The sequence below is a fragment of the Hippoglossus stenolepis genome, chromosome 24 (genome assembly GCF_022539355.2).
Source record: "Hippoglossus stenolepis isolate QCI-W04-F060 chromosome 24, HSTE1.2, whole genome shotgun sequence".
Lineage (NCBI taxonomy): Eukaryota > Metazoa > Chordata > Actinopteri > Pleuronectiformes > Pleuronectidae > Hippoglossus > Hippoglossus stenolepis.
In genome coordinates this window covers 1,020,531-1,037,765 of record NC_061506.1, presented here as the reverse complement: position 1 = coordinate 1,037,765, position 17,235 = coordinate 1,020,531, and the positions used below count along the sequence as shown (strand labels likewise).

The 17,235-nt window shown below is 52.2% G+C and overlaps 3 protein-coding genes across 7 annotated transcripts; 2 read left to right on the top strand and 1 right to left on the bottom strand.

The window, feature by feature from the left end:
* Positions 1 to 4,059: 4,059 nt before the first annotated feature.
* LOC118103454 (cyclic AMP-responsive element-binding protein 1) lies at positions 4,060 to 8,819 on the top strand. Of its 3 annotated transcripts, none has more exons than XM_035150428.2 (8): positions 4,060 to 4,237; positions 4,996 to 5,089; positions 5,179 to 5,325; positions 5,496 to 5,596; positions 5,679 to 5,818; positions 6,285 to 6,461; positions 6,569 to 6,722; positions 6,935 to 8,819. In XM_035150428.2, exons 2-8 carry the CDS (start codon positions 5,003 to 5,005, stop codon positions 7,077 to 7,079), a joined length of 951 nt encoding a protein of 316 aa, XP_035006319.1. In that variant the 5' UTR covers positions 4,060 to 4,237; positions 4,996 to 5,002; the 3' UTR covers positions 7,080 to 8,819. The 3 variants fall into 3 exon arrangements, with proteins under 3 accessions (XP_035006319.1, XP_035006320.1, XP_035006321.1); XM_035150429.2 differs by having other exon boundaries at positions 4,061 to 4,237; positions 6,288 to 6,461; XM_035150430.2 differs by lacking the exons at positions 4,996 to 5,089; positions 5,179 to 5,325 and having other exon boundaries at positions 4,061 to 4,237.
* mettl21a (methyltransferase 21A, HSPA lysine) lies at positions 8,643 to 9,844 on the bottom strand. Its single transcript, XM_035150431.1, has 3 exons — positions 9,647 to 9,844; positions 9,433 to 9,544; positions 8,643 to 9,236 (listed from the first exon to the last, which is right to left on the bottom strand). The coding sequence occupies exons 1-3, from the start codon at positions 9,824 to 9,826 to the stop codon at positions 8,836 to 8,838; spliced, it is 693 nt and encodes a 230-aa protein (XP_035006322.1). The 5' UTR covers positions 9,827 to 9,844; the 3' UTR covers positions 8,643 to 8,835.
* Positions 9,845 to 10,391: 547 nt separating this feature from the next.
* LOC118103607 (cyclin-Y-like protein 1) lies at positions 10,392 to 13,728 on the top strand. 3 transcript variants are annotated; one of them, XM_047339176.1, is made up of 11 exons: positions 10,392 to 10,712; positions 10,806 to 10,989; positions 11,070 to 11,144; positions 11,225 to 11,259; positions 11,777 to 11,877; positions 11,979 to 12,014; positions 12,146 to 12,197; positions 12,294 to 12,413; positions 12,502 to 12,668; positions 12,775 to 12,937; positions 13,021 to 13,728. In XM_047339176.1, exons 2-11 carry the CDS (start codon positions 10,833 to 10,835, stop codon positions 13,135 to 13,137), a joined length of 1,023 nt encoding a protein of 340 aa, XP_047195132.1. In that variant the 5' UTR covers positions 10,392 to 10,712; positions 10,806 to 10,832; the 3' UTR covers positions 13,138 to 13,728. The 3 variants fall into 3 exon arrangements, with proteins under 3 accessions (XP_047195132.1, XP_035006596.1, XP_035006593.1); XM_035150705.2 differs by having other exon boundaries at positions 10,392 to 10,989; positions 12,303 to 12,413; XM_035150702.2 differs by having other exon boundaries at positions 10,392 to 10,989.
* The last annotated feature ends 3,507 nt before the right edge of the window (positions 13,729 to 17,235 follow it).

Sequence of the window (17,235 nt, the reverse complement as noted above, 5' to 3'; positions counted from 1 at the left end):
CTGGTTAACAGGAAGTGAAATAAAACTTTGATCTGCCTTTGATTTGTCTTCATTGAGTCCGACGATGCTTCATGTCAACGATCGAGGGCTGTGGAGGAATCATTACAGTCCAGAAACCTTAAAGAAGAAGAAGGGAGGGCTGGTCAGAGGGAGGCGCAGCGGGGGGAGGGGAGCGGACTCCTCGCAGGAGGGAGGCGCTGACACCTTGACGGATTGATTGAGATCGGCCACTGCGCGGTGCAGCCTGCAGCCCAGATTAGCGCCGGGCCTGGGTCAGCACAATCTCTGTGTGTTAGATAACGGCGGTGGACGCTGCAGAACGTTTCTCCGGGTTTCTCCGAGACTCACATCTTCACATGTGAGAGCCTGAGAGGGAGCGGGGGCACCGTGGGGCCCTGTAGCCATGGCAACCGCATGCAGGTGCATCGGCTCCTCTGCGATTCAGGTAATTCAGCCTTCAATGGAAAGTATGCATATAAGGTCAGTGGTATTCAAATGCGTGGTGCCCCCCCCCCCTCGTCTGGATTCACAGTGCACGCCCACACAGGCAGAAATCTCCCACAATGCCCTGCTTGAGTGGCAGGTATGATATTTCCGTGCGGCTTGATTGAGGAGTGCATTTTAAATTCCACGACGGTGTTGACAGAATATATCAGCCATGTTATTAATACGCTCAATGCTGCGGCGCCGTGCGGTTCAGACGGGCCCGACGCCGAGGGCTGCGCACGCCACCGCCTCGGGCCACGATTTGAGGTGGGGGTCAGGATTTTTCATGCGGTGGTGTAAATTAAAAACACACGTGAAGAAAGGGGAGCAGGGGAAGTGAAACAGGAAGAGGGGGGAATTTGGGGAAGGGAGGTGTTGCAGGGTTTGCTGTCGATGGGGTTTTGGAGGCTTGTGTTAAGCCGGGGGCTTTGACAGGCGGGTTTAAGGAGAGAGGAGAGGGCGATGGATTGGAGTCAGGTCTTTGCTTCATATTCTGAAGATTAAACTCCATCCTCCTCCTCCTCCTCCTCCTCCTCTTCCTCCTGCAGCGCTGTGGACGTCTGTGGCAGACAGGGTCTCTGTCGGGTGGGGGGGGGGCTCGCTGCAGAGCCCTGAATCAGCCTCAGCAGTCAGAAATCGAACCACCGGACACGACGTGTTGATGAGCAGCAGGAAACATGTGATTCATGTGTTTTCAACAGGAAATATGAAAATCTTCAGGTTGATGGAAAGATACAGAATCCATGTTTATTTTTGTAAGATTTTGTCTGAAGCAACGTTTTTTGAAAAAAGATGTGATTGTCTTTGTCTTTTATAAAAAAATGAACTGAATATCTTTCAGTGTTTGATGATTGTTTGATTAAAAGAAGCCAAATGAAGAAGTCACCTTGGAATCTACTTTGTGAATAAGTAGAGTTTATTATCTGAAGTTGTAGCTTCTCAGATGTGATGATCGTCCTCTTCTAGAAGAACAAACTGAAATAAAGAACCGTACGAAGGGAGATTTGGTTTCTAACTTTTGTCAAAATGTCCGACAGGGACACAAACTTCAACAGGAACTCAGCAGGTGCTCTCCCAGCATGCAGTGCGGCGTCTAACGATGACCAAAGACATCCTAGCTGCTGGTTATTAAGAAGAGAAATCAATGTCCAATCAGGTCGGAGCCGGACTCGGAGGCGACGGCTGCTCTGTGGCCGACGTGTGTTTTATTCGTTGAGGATGAGGAGGTGACGGTTCATTATCAGACTTTGAATACAAACAGGAAACTATCACAGGACGGGAGATTGGCTGGTGCGGCCGCGGCGATGGAGCCGTCAATCACAGGTGAGGAGGTTTGACGTGTGTGTATCCACGGGCCTCTGGGATGACCTCGCTTCTACACATGATGTCATAAATTGACCTGAAGGCTCATCTTCCTGCAGGACTCTGACCAGCTGCTGCAGACACACACACAGACACACACAGACACACACAGACACACACACACAGGTAATGAGCAGGTTTTATAGCCGGAGCCAGAGGAGAGACAATATAAACAATAATAATAAGTAGCACACGATGTGGTTTGTTGCTTCAGTTCATTCTGATGTGATTCATTAGTGATGAGAGCAGGCGGGTGAATACAGAGGGGTTATGCTGCCGCCCCGTGGACATCAGAAGTCATTACAACTGACATCTAAAGTTAATGTTGCTTTAGACAGTTGATATCAGACACGTTGATGTAATGACTGTAATGTCCACGGGGCGGCAGCAGAGTCCCCCTGTGTTTACCTGGTGTGACATCACTAACGGTTGTGTTAGAAACGTTAACTCCTGCAGGAAAATGAGACACAGGTAAACCTCCTCCTCTCCTCCTCTCCTCCTCTCCTCCTCTCCTCCTCTCCTCTCGGCTCCTCTCCTCTCGGCTCCTCGGCTCCTCCCGCCTCCTCTCGGCTCCTCTCGCCTCCCTCGGCTCCCCTCGGCTCCTCCCGCCTCCCCTCGGCTCCTCCCGCCTCCCCTCGGCTCCTCTCGGCTCCTCCCGCCTCCCTCGGCTCCCTCGGCTCCTCCCGCCTCCCCTCGGCTCCTCCCGCCTCCCTCGGCTCCTCTCGGCTCCTCCTGCCTCCCTCGCCTCCCTCGGCTCCTCCCGCCTCCCCTCGGCTCCCCTCGGCTCCTCCCGCCTCCTCTCGGCTCCCCTCGGCTCCTCCCGCCTCCTCTCGGCTCCCCTCGGCTCCTCCCGGCTCCTCTCGGCTCCCCTCGGCTCCTCCTGCCTCCTCGGCTCCTCTCGGCTCCTCCCGCCTCCCCTCGGCTCCCCTCGGCTCCTCCCGCCTCCCCTCGGCTCCTCTCGGCTCCTCCCGCCTCCCTCGGCTCCTCCCGCCTCCCTCGGCTCCCCTCGGCTCCCCTCGGCTCCTCCCGCCTCCCTCGGCTCCTCTCGGCTCCTCCCGCCTCCCGGCTCTCCTCCTCGGCTCCCCTCGGCTCCTCCTGCCTCCCCTCGGCTCCCCTCGGCTCCTCCCGCCTCCCCTCGGCTCCTCTCGGCTCCTCCCGCCTCCCTCGGCTCCTCCCGCCTCCTCTGGCTCCCTCGGCTCCTCCGCCTCCTCGGCTCCCCTCGGCTCCTCCTGCCTCCCTCGGCTCCCTTCGCTCCTCCCGCCTCCCCTCGCCTCCCCGGCTCCTCCCGCCTCCCCTCGGCTCCCTCGGCTCCTCCCGCCTCCCCTCGGCTCCTCCCGCCTCCCTCGGCTCCCCTCGGCTACTCCTGCCTCCCTCGGCTCCCCTCGGCTCCCTCGGCTCCTCCCGCCTCCCTCGGCTCCTCTCGGCTCCTCCCGCCTCCCCTCGGCTCCTCTCGGCTCCCCTCGGCTCCTCCCGCCTCCCTCGGCTCCCCTCGGCTCCTCCCGCCTCCCTCGGCTCCCCTCGGCTCCTCCCGCCTCCCCTCGGCTCCTCCCGCCTCCCTCGGCTCCCCTCGGCTCCTCCCGCCTCCCCTCGGCTCCCCTCGGCTCCTCCCGCCTCCCCTCGGCTCCCCTCGGCTCCTCCCGCCTCCCCTCGGCTCCCTCTCGGCTCCTCCCGCCTCCCTCGGCTCCTCTCGGCTCCCCTCGGCTCCTCCCGCCTCCCTCGGCTCCTCTCGGCTCCTCCCGCCTCCCTCGGCTCCCCTCGGCTCCTCCCGCCTCCCTCGGCTCCTCCCGCCTCCCCTCGGCTCCCCTCGGCTCCTCCCGCCTCCCCTCGGCTCCCCCCGGCTCCTCCCGCCTCCCCCCGCCTCCCCTCGGCTCCTGCCTCCCCTCGGCTCCCCTCGGCTCCTCCCGCCTCCCTCGGCTCCCCTCGGCTCCTCCCGCCTCCCTCGGCTCCCCTCGGCTCCTCCTGCCTCCTCGCCTCCCTCGGCTCCTCCCGCCTCCCTCGGCTCCTCCCGCCTCCCCTCGGCTCCCCTCGGCTCCTCCCGCCTCCTCGGCTCCTCGCCTCCCCCTCGGCTCCTCCCGCCTCCCTCGGCTCCTCCCGCCTCCCTCGGCTCCCTCGGCTCCTCCCGCCTCCCTCGGCTCTCCCTGCCTCCCTCGGCTCCTCCCGCCTCCCCTCGGCTCCTCCCGCCTCCCCTCGGCTCCCCTCGGCTCCTCCCGCCTCCTCTCGGCTCCGCTCGGCTCCTCTGATGTTGTCTGTCGTCGTCCCTCTCGTCCTCCTCTCAGTGTTGTTGTTCCCGGTGACGCGGCGGAGGTGTAGCCTGACGCGGGCTCTTACGTGTCGGCCTGAATAAAAGTGGAGCTCCGGAGCCCCGGGAGTGACGAAGCGAGTTGTGTCGGTAAGAGGATCTGATGTTTGCCGGACAGATAAATGGCCGCCAGCAGCCGCCAGCAGCCGCCGCTAGTGTTCGATTCCCGCACAAAGCAACAAAGAGATCATGGCGGCTGCAGAGGAGGCTGCTGAATGTGGAGGAGCTGTTTTTAATAAAGTGCCCGGAGCGGCTAGCGGAGGCTGCTACTCCCTGTTAGCTCCCTTTAACCCCGGCTCTCGCCCCGGAGCCTCCCGGGTTTGATCTACAGTCTCTGGGTCAAACCACAGGAACTAACGATGCGTGCGGACGTTTCCCTCCATGCTAACCGCTAGCACCCACTGCTACTAGCTCACCTAGCATTAGCCTCGGGTCCCCACCCGGCAGCAGTTGAATAAAAGCCCGCTCAGTTCCCTGGCTGCTAGCTTCACTCGGCGCTGCGGGCTGGTTAGCATCTGCCCGCAGCCCGGTGCCCCTCAGGAACACCGAGCTAGCATTAGCCTCCGGGTGGTAGCACCGCAGCTCATTTGAAAGTAACGGGGCTAATGTCACACATGGCTTCTGCTGTGTGCTCATAGTGCTTTACACGAGGATAAGTCAGTGCTGCTGCTGCCGCTGCAGGGAAACCCGTCCACGAGCTTTTCTCCATGAATGCTATGCTAACGCGTGAAGCTGAGCCACACCCTCCTTCAGCGACATGCACTGAAGTTGTGCACGAGAGTCCAGACCTCCAGAGCCTCTCCTCTGGTTTCACGATGCACCAACAAGCAGCCTCTCACTGTGTGCAGGTTACAAATGAAGATGGAGGCTGGCGCAGACACTCAGCAAAGTGGTGACACGGCTGTCTCCGAGTCTGAGGCCCAGCACATCACCCTGGCCCAGGTAAAGCTCGCACCTTGCGCCCCATGACAGGGAGGAGTGAGGAGTGGTGGGGGGCTGCTGGTGAATCTGTGTGTGTGTCCCTGTTGCAGGCGTCCATCGCTGCAGGCCAGGTGACCACCAGTGGTCCCACAGTCACCTTAGTGCAGCTACCCAACGGTCAGACGGTGCAGGTGCACGGAGTGATCCAGGCTGCACAGCCCTCTGTGATCCAGTCCCCTCAGGTCCAGACCGTACAGGTGAGACAGCCTCTGTTAGACAGCTCACAGCCACCTCGCCGCTTCACTGCACCGACGAGAGTCACTCAGTGCTACACGTGTATCCAGAAGCATTCATAAATCAGTAGATAATCAGATTCCTTTTTCGTAAATCTTGAAGTTCACGGCCGATGCTTTTTGTTGACTGTCAGATTTCGACTATTGCCGAGAGCGAAGACTCTCAGGAGTCCGTGGACAGTGTGACGGACTGTCAGAAGAGGAGAGAGATCCTGTCCAGACGACCGTCGTACAGGTGAGCCACGCCTCAGCACTTTGAGAGGCTGCAGCTTCAGAGGAGGAGAAGGTAGCTGAGATGTTTCTGCTCCGCTCCACAGGAAGATTCTGAACGACTTGTCGTCGGACGCTCCGGCCGTGCCTCGAATTGAGGAGGAGAAGTCGGAGGACGACTCGGCTCCCACCATCACCACCGTCACCATGCCGACCCCCATCTACCAGACCAGCAGCGGCCAGTACAGTGAGTACATCTGCACTGGGGCAGCGTTACTTTGATCTTCACAGTAGAAAGTTACTGCACAGCGTTGGGATTAAAAAGAAAGTTATATTGGACAACTTCCAAACCGCTGAGCATTCTGGGAAGTGAGCAAGTTCCTGGATTCATTCACAGCTGAGTTTGTCTCAGGTCCTGGTGATCAGATGTTTTATAATACTGACCCATATTTAGTAACATGTTCCAACTAACGCAGTGAGCTGTTGTTCTTTCACTGTGTTTGTCTTGGACACACATTAAGGGCTGCGTCCCCGGAGGACGGTCAATACACACATTGTTTGACGTACACACAGGACGCTGCTGTACAATGATTCCACATGTTGACACTAAAACAAACACAGCGTCTCTGCCGTGTTTCAGCCGAACGCCGCAGTGACGCCATGTTCACTGGTTCACTTGAGACTAATCCTTACGTGTGACATCCGTCCCTCTGTAGTTGCCATAACGCAGGGCGGGGCCATCCAGCTGGCCAATAACGGCACAGATGGATTGCAGACTCTGACCATGGCCAACGCCGCTGGGGGACAGTCGGGTGCCACCATCCTGCAGTACGCTCAGACCAGCGACGGCCAGCAGATCCTGGTGCCTAGCAACCAAGTGGTCGTACAAGGTGGGCACACAATTCAGCTCCAACGATTTGAAATATGAAACCCAAGTTCAAAGTGTCGCGTGAGCTTCATGTTTCCGTTCTCATGTCTCGCCGTCTTCGTCCGCCAGCTGCTTCTGGAGACGTCCAGGCCTATCAGATCCGCACAGCCCCCGCCAGCTCCATCACGTCCGGGGTGGTGATGGCGACCTCGCCCGCTCTGGGCTCAGGGGGAGGCACGGAGGAGGTCACGCGTAAAAGGGAGGTCCGACTTATGAAAAACAGGTTTGTGTTCTTCCGTGGGGTCGTGTCTGTTACCTGATGGGGCTGTTAGTTTCATCTCTGATACAGTTAACATCTAACAATGAGCATTATCTAGAAAGTGGGAACAGAAATAGATCAGTAAAAATAACCCTGCTCTAACGGGGCAGGCGATTGGATAAAAGTTTTGTTTGTGAGACTTTTTGGAGACTCACACCTTTTAATGTGTCCCACAGGGAGGCCGCCCGCGAGTGTCGCAGGAAGAAGAAGGAGTACGTCAAGTGTCTGGAGAACCGCGTGGCCGTGCTGGAGAACCAGAACAAAACCCTCATCGAGGAACTGAAAGCCCTCAAAGACTTGTACTGCCACAAATCAGAGTAGAATCGTCACCAAACGCCTGCCAGGAGCCGGCTCGGTGCCCGTCTGCCGCCCCGTACAGAGACTCAGCTCAGAGACGCTCCTGGACGCCACCGCCCCTTTTCTACTCTTTGCTTTCTTTATAAAGACTGCGGGAAATCTGTAAAGTGACTCACCAGGATTACAACAAAATGACACCCCTCTCTTCTCCCGTCACCGGTTTTAAATCCTAAATCTGTTCCCCTCGGGCTGACGGCGTGGCGAGCGGAAGCGGTGGAGGCCTCGGCTCTACGGGGTCCTCGTGGTGAAGTGGTGGAACGGACAATGAGGCGTTTTTTGTTTCACGCCGCCAAAGGGAAGCGTTCCAGTCACTGGACGAAATGGGCGACATCACCAGCAACGGGGGACTGCTCGATCACGTCACCACCGACGACGGACATTTTTACACTTTCAAATCCTGAGACGCTCTGAAGTCTCGGTTTCCTTTTTGTGCGACGTTTGTTATCGTAACTGAGCTCTCGCATTAACATCTGTTACTTACTAATGCTTTGAACTATAGATTGGCTGCGTCATGGATATTTTATCTTTTGGTTTATGTGTAAGATTCTCTGCTCTGATGATGCCATTTACTTTCTGTTAAACGTTTGTTTACCTTGCCTTGATACATGGAACAGAAAACTGACCCTCGGGTTGTGACATTCGGTTCATGTTAGTTGCAGCTTTAAGAAACGCGGTTAAGGCTGGAGGACGTGGACGGCACTGAATCTGGAAATCCCACATGTAAAATCACTGATTTCTTCACGTGTTCTCGGCCATAACTGATTTAAAATTACAACCATCTTCTCAAAAGCCCCCAAATGAAACAGAGTGGCGGATCAATTTGAACAGTCGGAGTTTGTTCACGGTAATTTAGAGAAACAAACGACTTCCTCTCATATTTTATCTGCCTCCTGTTGGTTAAAATAGGAAACTCGTTGCTGGTGCAAATATTGTATAAACAAAATCATTTTTTTAAATTGTCATCTATATTTGTTTTTCAGTTCGCCCGGTTTTTAAAGTTAGTTTCATGAATTCTGAAAAACTAAAAAAAGAGCCTTGTGTTGATGCAACAGGAGAAACATTTCACATTTCAGAGACACGCAGCCCTTGACTCCTGTGTCTGTGTATTTTACTCTTTGCAATACTGCCACCGTTTTTTAATTTTTATTTTGGGAACGCTTCAAATAATTCAGTATCCGATTGTTGACAACCAAGACGCCTGTATGTCGAGGTGTCAAGATTGTGTTTACAGGATTAGAGGCATTCGCACTTTCTTTGCTTATACAATCCGACCACATTTCACACTGCGTCATCTCGCCACCGCCGCCGGGTGAGGAGCCTCTTTAGGGTTTTACACAGAGAAGCAGTTTTTCATCACTAAGTGTCTGTCGGCGTTCTGTTGTTAATTATCATCACATATTGATCAGGATGGGTTATCAGTTCTCACCAAACCTCCGCTCCAGGACAGCAAAGTGCGACCAAATGTAAAACACAAGGACTTGACAGTGAGCAGAGTGGACGTGTTCATGCTGACAGAGTCGTACAGTATTCTTTTAGGTATTATGTATAGTCATGACAGTAATATGCTTTTTTTATGTTGCTTTTGGATTTTTGTATACACAGTTTCTAAATGTCAGCACCAACTTGTATGATACAGTGCATTATGTCAGAGCTATTCAAATATTACATTTTTGGCAGCTGGTAATAAATGTGTTTCTGGTAAAATGTCCTGTTTTATTTCTCATAAATCCGCCCGGGGCTCCTGCAGCTTCCAGGCTTTGTAGATGTGGATGTCTCTCTGCCGGTCGTAGTGCACCTCCTCCACCCTGAAGCGCTCCTTCAGCATGCTCAGGAAGTTCCTGTCCCGCTCGTAGCGGATCTTGCAGGCCAGCAGCACCGCGGTGGCGTCCGAGCTCAGGTGCTCCAGCGTCTGCAGCAGCGGCACGAACGTGTCCTCCAGGTAAACGATGTCCGCCCCCAGCACCAGGTCGAATCCCCCGGCGGGGTACCGGTCCAGGCCCTGGCCCCAGGTCAGCTCGGACACCGTCGCCGAGCCCTCGCAGTCTGGAGGCAGGTTGGACTTCACGTTGGTGGAGAGGAGGTCCAGGGCCGACGCTCGGTCAGTGATGGTCACTTCAGCTCCTTCAAAATAAAATACACACGTGACTCAGGGTTTCACATGGATTCTCATCATTCACTCTGTAACAGCGCCCTCTGCTGACACACGTGGTTATTGTCACATGAAGGACACCAGGAGCCAGATATGTTGCTGAAACCGTGATGTCATTTCCTCTGTGTGCAGTAGGTGGCGCTGTGCTCGTGTTGTGCAGGTTCTCACCCAGTAAAGCAGCTACGATCCCCACGAGCCCAGTTCCAGCTCCCAGTTCAATCACCCGCTTGCCCTTCAGCTGCAGCTCCCCCAGCTCCATGTACACGGACAGGACCACGGCCTGCAGACACACACACGTCACACGTTCAAACATGTTATTGTCATGGAAACAAGCATGTTATTGACACGTCAGGGTGGATGTGTAGCACGGTGGGGGTCTGACCGCGTCCCACAGCACGGCAGCGACGCCATGTCTCCTCCAGTCCTGAGACACAGTGACGCGATGGGAGTTGAACTCGAACTGGGCGGACGCGCTGTGGAGCTTCGACAGGAGAGGCGAGGAGTTCTCTACGTAAGGAACCAGCGCCATGTTGTTTCTTCCTCCCGTGACGCTGCTGCACATGCGCACTGAGGCTCTTCCGCGTCTCCCAGCCAATCGTGTAACAGCCCGGCTGGAAGGCGGCCAATAGGAAAGCCCGGTGCTGCGGTGTGGGTGTGTCCTCAGAGGTTTTTAATCCATAGGAAGGGGGCGGGGCTTCACATGGACTCCAGCCGGTGCTCGTGAAGTTGATTGACAGCAGCAGCTACGTACTACATTTCCGTTCTTGCTTTCAAAATAAAAGCTGAGAATCTATAACTACCGGGAATTTTACAAGTGAAAAATAACAATAAAAGTAAATACGGTGAAATAACTGTTATCTGTCCACTTGAATCGTATTGTGTTAGTTTAATTTGTTTTATAACGATAACGGTTTTTATAGGTGTTTATTGTCATTGTCGTGATGTTGTGGAACCTATTTTAGAAATGAGTTAAATTTTCTTTTTATTGTAAAAACTAGTCACATTGTGTGCAGTTTATTTCCTCTGCTTCTTCTTCTTCTTATTATTAGTAATATTATTATTGTCGCTTCTGTACGAAATCTTTAGTCGGGACTTTTATTGTGATCAGCGGAAGCAGGAAGCGAGTGATCTTCCGGTGTGGGTTTGACAGTCCCGGACGTGTCTCCCGCTGCTGTGACGGTGTTGAAGCTAACGCTGCTAACACGGTTCAACTCTCCGGTACCGGAGACATGTCCGCTGCCTCCGTCACCTCGTCCGGGGCCCGTCCCGCTCAGTGAGTCCGTGTTTAACCGTGGAGGAGACTTCCTGCGAGGGAAGATGGACGCGCACCGGACCCAGGTGTTAGCGTTAGCCGGCTAGCATGTCGTGTAGTCCTGCGTGAAATGACCTGATAGAAGCGACTCAGACTCCCAGAATCCTCCACTCTCACACGCACGGAGGCGTCATCGGTGTGAGCATGCACTGTTAACCCGTTTCTCTAACTAGTCCCCCGGTTGACTTCACCTCCGCTAACTACCACTGTCCCTGTGTATGGGAAACAGCGCCCCCTGTAGGCGAGCTCATCGACCATGGGAGGCTCCGTGTCCTGCTGCTCCTCGGGAGAAACTCCGAAGATCTCCCGGAGGGAGGTGGAGCTAGAGGAGTGTCCCATCACCACCGCCGAGGACGTGAGTGAGGACACCGGGACGTACCTGCAGCACATCAGTGACCGGGAGCTTCCGGACGGTGAGTGTCTGTCTCCATCTGATGTCTCCATGTCCAGCCTCACTCACAGCTTCACTCACTTTGTCTTTACGTCTTCACAGAACTGGCCCACGAGTCGAACCCGTCAGATCATCCCAGAGCCAGCACGCTGTTCCTCAACAAGTCGCAGACGGACGGTAAAGATGTCCTCACTGTAGTTGTGTCTGTCCTCGTCTTCTGCAGCCGCACGTCTAACGCACGTTTCCTCTCATTGCAGTGCGGGAGAAAAGGAAAAGCAACTACTTGAATCATGTAAGTGACCGAGGAGGTTCTCCTGAAAGTGTGAGTGACGGAGGAAAATGTATGAGTCGGTTGCTGCGGACATTTTCCTGAGAAATGTTCAAGTGAGTCCATGTGAGATTACAGGAAACTGTGAAATTCATGTGACGGACGTGAAACTGGAAGAACACATATCTCAGGATGAAGAAGAGGAGCCGTACACGTAGAAGACGAAGACGTCCACTTGGAAACACGAGGAGGTTCCAGAGCTTTTGAAATAGTTTTAGTCTCTTTTCTAATCTGTGGTCGTCAGAAAGAAAATGAAACCCAGGAACCTGTATTTTATTAAAAAGATATTGAAGAGAGGACAAATAGCATCACACATTTCTCCCTTTGAGCTTTTAACGTTTGTTTTCAAAACACTTTTTATCTGATTTGTTGAAATAATCTTCTATAAATAGTCATCTGAAGAAGTGAAAGAACCAATCCGTGCTGTAACTCTGACTTTTCTCCAGATCTTCTCTGAACGTTGTCTTTGTCTCTGATGCAGATGTCTCCCGGGCTCCTGACGAAGAAGTACAGCTCCTGCTCCACGATATTCATCGACGACAGCACCGTCAGCCAGCCCAACCTCAAGAGCACCATCAAGTGGTGAGTGACGTCCCCTCCGTCCCTCTGACGCATCGTCCCCGAACAAGTGAAGCTCCCGTTGGGGAACAAATAATAAAATGATGTTTCTGTGTCTGTTGCAGCGTCGCTCTGGCCATTTACTATCATATAAAGAACAGGTAGGAGGAGCTTGTGTTTATAGTCTCGTAGATTTCACCTCTTAAAGAAGTTGATGGACTGTAAAACTGTGTAAAACGATCATTTGCCCATTTGACCTTTTTAACGTCAGTTGGTTCTTCTCCTCCTGCAGAGACTCAAACCGCTCGCTGGAAATATTCGACGAGAAGAAGCACCCTCTGTCGGTGAGTTGAGGTATTTCCTTACATAAAGCAGATGAAGCCAGTGGTTACTGTTCGCTCTGATGAAGAAGTGATGACGATGCCTCTCTGCTCCGACAGAGAGAAAAGGTCCCAGACGACTACTCTGTGGTCGACCCCGAGCACAAACTCATCTACCGCTTCATCCGGACGCTCTTCAGCTCGGCGCAGCTCACCGCCGAGTGTGCCATCGTCACTCTGGTGCGTTTGCAACCCCCGACACAGTCTCTATGGGTTAGATGTGCGTGTACTTCCTGTGTGAACGCGTGGTCGTGTGTGTGTGTGACAGGTGTACCTGGAAAGGCTGCTGACCTACGCTGAGATGGACATCTGTCCCTGTAACTGGAAGAGGATTGTTCTCGGCGCCATCCTGCTCGCCTCCAAGGTCTGGGACGACCAGGCCGTGTGGAACGTGGACTACTGCCAGATCCTCAAAGATATCACGGTGGAGGACATGTGAGCTCGTTTAGATCCTAAACACTTGGACACGGTACCGGTTCATTGATTCACATACCTGTCTACGCCGTCTGAGGTATTTCACTCTCTGATTGTGTCTCTGCAGGAACGAGATGGAGCGTCACTTCCTGGAGCTGCTCCAGTTCAACATCAACGTCCCGGCCAGCGTCTACGCCAAGTATTACTTTGACCTGCGCTCGCTGGCTGACGAAAACAACCTCAGCTTCCCGCTGGAGCCGCTCAGCAACAAACGTGCCCAGAAGCTGGAGGTGAGTGGATCCGCTCTGCAGAGGAAAGCGTCTGAATTCAGATGGGTTTGTTTCCTGTTGCTCATATCTGTTCATGTCTCCAGGCGATCTCCAGGCTGTGTGAGGACAAGTACAAGGACATGTGTAAAAACACCATGAGGAGGGCCGTCAGCGCCGACAACCTGATCGGCGTCAAGAAATCCAACGCTGTGCTCTCCTAAGACTGCAGCGGCCATCTTCCCCGTGGCGAGGAGGAGGGGGAGCAACGGGAAGCGACGCTGCGCTCGAGAGACGTTTCCAAAAGTACGTTTTCATGTGAGCAGCTGAAAAGTTCCATCGCAAAAATGTTAGATGTGGATTTTGAAGAAGAGCAACAAAAAAAAAAAGTTTACCACACAGTATCTAAAATATTAGGAACTTCAGGTTCTCCGTTTAAAGCATGGTAATCCGAAGAATCTTTTTATTTCGAATTGTGGACATTAAACGTTGGAAGGAATCAGCACGAACACGTTTCCAGACGCCACAACTCCAGGACCTCGTCGTCTTTTTTCTTCCTCTCTTTTTCCCCCCCCATCACTCACTCAGTCGTTCGGGGAGTTTCTTCTTCTGCGGCTCCGTTGCCTCATCGCTCAACAAGCCGCGTCCTCTCTCTCCGTTAACCAGGCGATGGCGACACGTCGTGAACTACCCTGTGGTGTAGTTCTGCACACGGACAAAGAGTATTTGTTTTGCTTACTATGTAGGCTCCTATAGCTGTGAAATGTACGACTTTATTTAATTCAAAAATAAATCTCAGTCGCTGTTTAAAAATCGAGGATGTTGCGGTGGGAGAATGTGTTTCTTTTGTCACGTAACATATTTCACTGGTTGTATGTTTGAATTTGAAGGGAGCTCAGTCGGATCATTGTAATATCTCTAACTAGAATTAAAACAGCAACGTAGAAATGATCCACAAACACTTTGACACACGTTCATGGTTTCACGTCGTCGCTGTTGGAGCCGACATCTCATGCACTCGAAGGTCTAAACTGAGGATTTCAACAACATTAACACAAGTCCCCTGATTCAGATTTGCACCAGAATTGAATGAGTCCTGTTTTAGGTCGGGATCCAGCCCTTTACATCGGGGGCAGCTGAGGATGGACGTCCCAACGCCACCTTCATTTAGGACGGACAGACGGTGGATCAACCGGTCGGTGGGATCCATTGTTCCTCCGTAGATTCAGATCCTTCACAGTTCAGAGAGACTCCACTGTGTGTAAAAGTCCTGTGTGATCTGCAGCATGTACTTGAAGTGTGTAAAGTGAAAGTACTGTACTTACAGTGCAGTGACATGTGAGTTTAAGTGGAGGAGGAAGTTGTACAAGCACCTCAAATGTGTACTTAAGTACAGTACTTGAATAAATGTACTTACTGTACTTAGTAAATGTAGTTACTTGTCCGCCCACTCTCTCTTTTAAAGGTAAAGAAATGACATTTAAAGTATAAAACCTCCTTCCCCCGCCGCTTCTCCCCGTCAGAAGAGGATTTGATGAGCGTGTTGTCATGGTGACGGCCAGCACCTCCATCATTAGAGCGTTTCCATCGGAGGGAATTAAATCATAGTAAACCTCTTCGTGACATAGTGAAGAATATGTTTATCAAGATGATAAAGTGATATAGATTTAGTTTGTCAAGTGCACATTTGTGGTTTTTTTTAGACTTTTTGTGTAAAACACGTCATGAACAATGTTACACAAACGTGTTTTATATTATAAAAACAATTAAAAACTTATTAAATCAATAAAGCACACTGACATAATATTAACAGGAACTGAGGAGATGTGGCAGCGAGCAAACACCAAAACAAAATTAATTAAAATTAAGATAAAATAATGATTTGCTAAAAGTAATTAGAAAAATTTACAAATTGTTAAGGTAAAAAAACAACATAAACAAATTTAATATAATGGTGAAATAAAAAAAGTTAACAAAATTATGAAGATAAAATAACAATGCTTAAAACGATTGAAAAATATGTTATATGGATATGATAATAAAATAACTAAGGAGATAAAATAATAAATTGCAAAAGCTGATGAGAAAAAGAAAAATATATTGAGATAAAATCAACACATTTAAAAAATATAAAAATCATTGAGATAAAGGTAAAGTGATTATAAAATATCGATAATGTAGTTAAATTCCCTTTCTGTTCATATGATGTGAACATTCCCATGTAAGTGGAGCTGCTTCTTCCCCAGTCTCCTGGTAACCACATTGGTTGCTCCTCCTTTACACTTTACCCTGACCTTCAGAACGTCTTCCTTCAGAAAGCGTTGTGTGCTTCAGCGTCACGATGCCACGCTCCTCAAACGGCTCCTCCTCAAACGGCTCCTTCTCCGGCTCCTTCTCCGGCTCCTTCTCGGGTTCGCCCGGCGAGACGACCGCGGGCGACTGGACTCAACTTGTGGATCGGACCTGGGACTTTTCCCTCTCAAAGAAAACTTCCCTGGCCTTTTTCCTCGTGTTTCTGGGCTGTGCTCTTTTTTCTGACGGCGAGGTACAAGCAGCTCCTCTGGCAGCCTCAGTACATCCTGCTGAGTAACATGTCCGCCTGTGGGTTTGGGATGACCTTCATCACCACGTGTGTCATGTTGTCGTCCGTCGTGCGTAAGCAGACTCAGCTGTTCGGAAGCTGGTGCGTCGTACAGTTCTGTATCTTGCGTTGTTTTTTCCTGACGTCCCAGATATCTCTGGCCCTCATGGCCGTCGAACGCTACATGTTTATCTGCCACGGAATCCACTACCTCAGGTTGATCAACACCAACAACGTGCACGTCAGCCTGGGCCTCCTCTGGCTGGTCAGCTTGGCGGCGAGCTTTCATGGAGGCTTGGTGCTGAACCAGATCAAGCGCGGCCTCCAGCAGCAAACCAGCGGGTTCCTGTGCGACGCCATTACCATCAAGGAACTCATCACTTTTACCCTGGAAGAGGACCTGCAGGTTTTCGTGCCCCCGTCTGTCATCCCAACTTTCTGCATCCTGACCATCTGCTACTGCTACGGCTGCATGTATGAGGCGGCGCTGAGGGTGAGCATGGCGCTTAAGTGTAATAACCACCGAGCCAACTGCACCGTGGGACTTTACCTCCTCATGTTTTTGCTGCAGATGGTGCCGAGCATACTTTTCGTCATCCTCACAGTGATGGGGAAAACGAAGTCGCCCACCTGGAGGATGCTCACACCCTTACTGACGCCCCTGCTCCTCACGATACCTCCGTGCATCACCGCAGCGTTCCTCCTCATCCGCAACCCGCAGATAAAGCAGCTGCTCTTCTCCGTGTGCCGTCAGAAGTGTCCGTGGACGATCGTCTCAGAGGTGGAGGTTCTGCAGCAGAGCACGGTGGAGCACACGTGTCAGGACGAAGATGAACAGCACCTACAGGGCGAGAGCTTCGCACATCCAGTTACACCTCCGCCGTTACCAGGAAACGCTCAGAGGACTTGAAACAAAGACGTTTTTATCCCTGTGGCTGCACACGGGGATGAGACCGGATTCGTTTTGTGTAAAAGTGAAGTGCTCCAATCAAACGAGGCTAATTCCTAACTTGTAGGTCTGTGTTACATTCAGTGTACACACGTGTTTCAGGTTAATATGACTTTGATGGTTCTTGATGAACACAAAGTTTTGAAACATCCAAATGTGGTCATTGAGGTTGTGTTTGTAATTAAATATACTCTTCATTCATAAATAATAACATTTTTTTGTGGTATTCTGCTTCTAATTCAGTACAAGTCATGGACACGTCCGATCCCTGTGAGCAGGACGTGCACAGCTAATGGGTTTTGTGACTCTGCTGCCTCCTGACAGGAGCAGGGACACGTGCTGAAAAGGTCATGCGTGTTTTCTGGCATCGCTGCTAATCACCTCAGAGACTCCGCAGAGATAATATGTCCGGTGTGTTTGGAGAAGCTCGTCCAGACTCAGTTTGCTTCCCAGGCAGAACGGGGTTTTATCCTCACATCATAATTCACCGGTGTTTCAGTCGCTGCAGGAACAAAACCTGTGGTTTCATGAAAGTGTCCAGGAGCTGTTGGCGCTCGCAGAGATGTGACGTCTAAATCAGAGACTGAATCTAAGAATGCCTGACGTGTCTCCGCTTCCTCCAGAAATGAAGCCAGAGGATCCCGGGTACGAGCGCCGCCATCTTGTGCTGATGACATCATGTGGAGTCTGTGCAGTGGAGCCCCGCCCATACAAACGCTCGGCCAATGGTGAGTCTCCGCTGTTACTGTGCAGGGAGAGATTTGTGTGTGTAGGTAAGCGTCTTATAGCGAG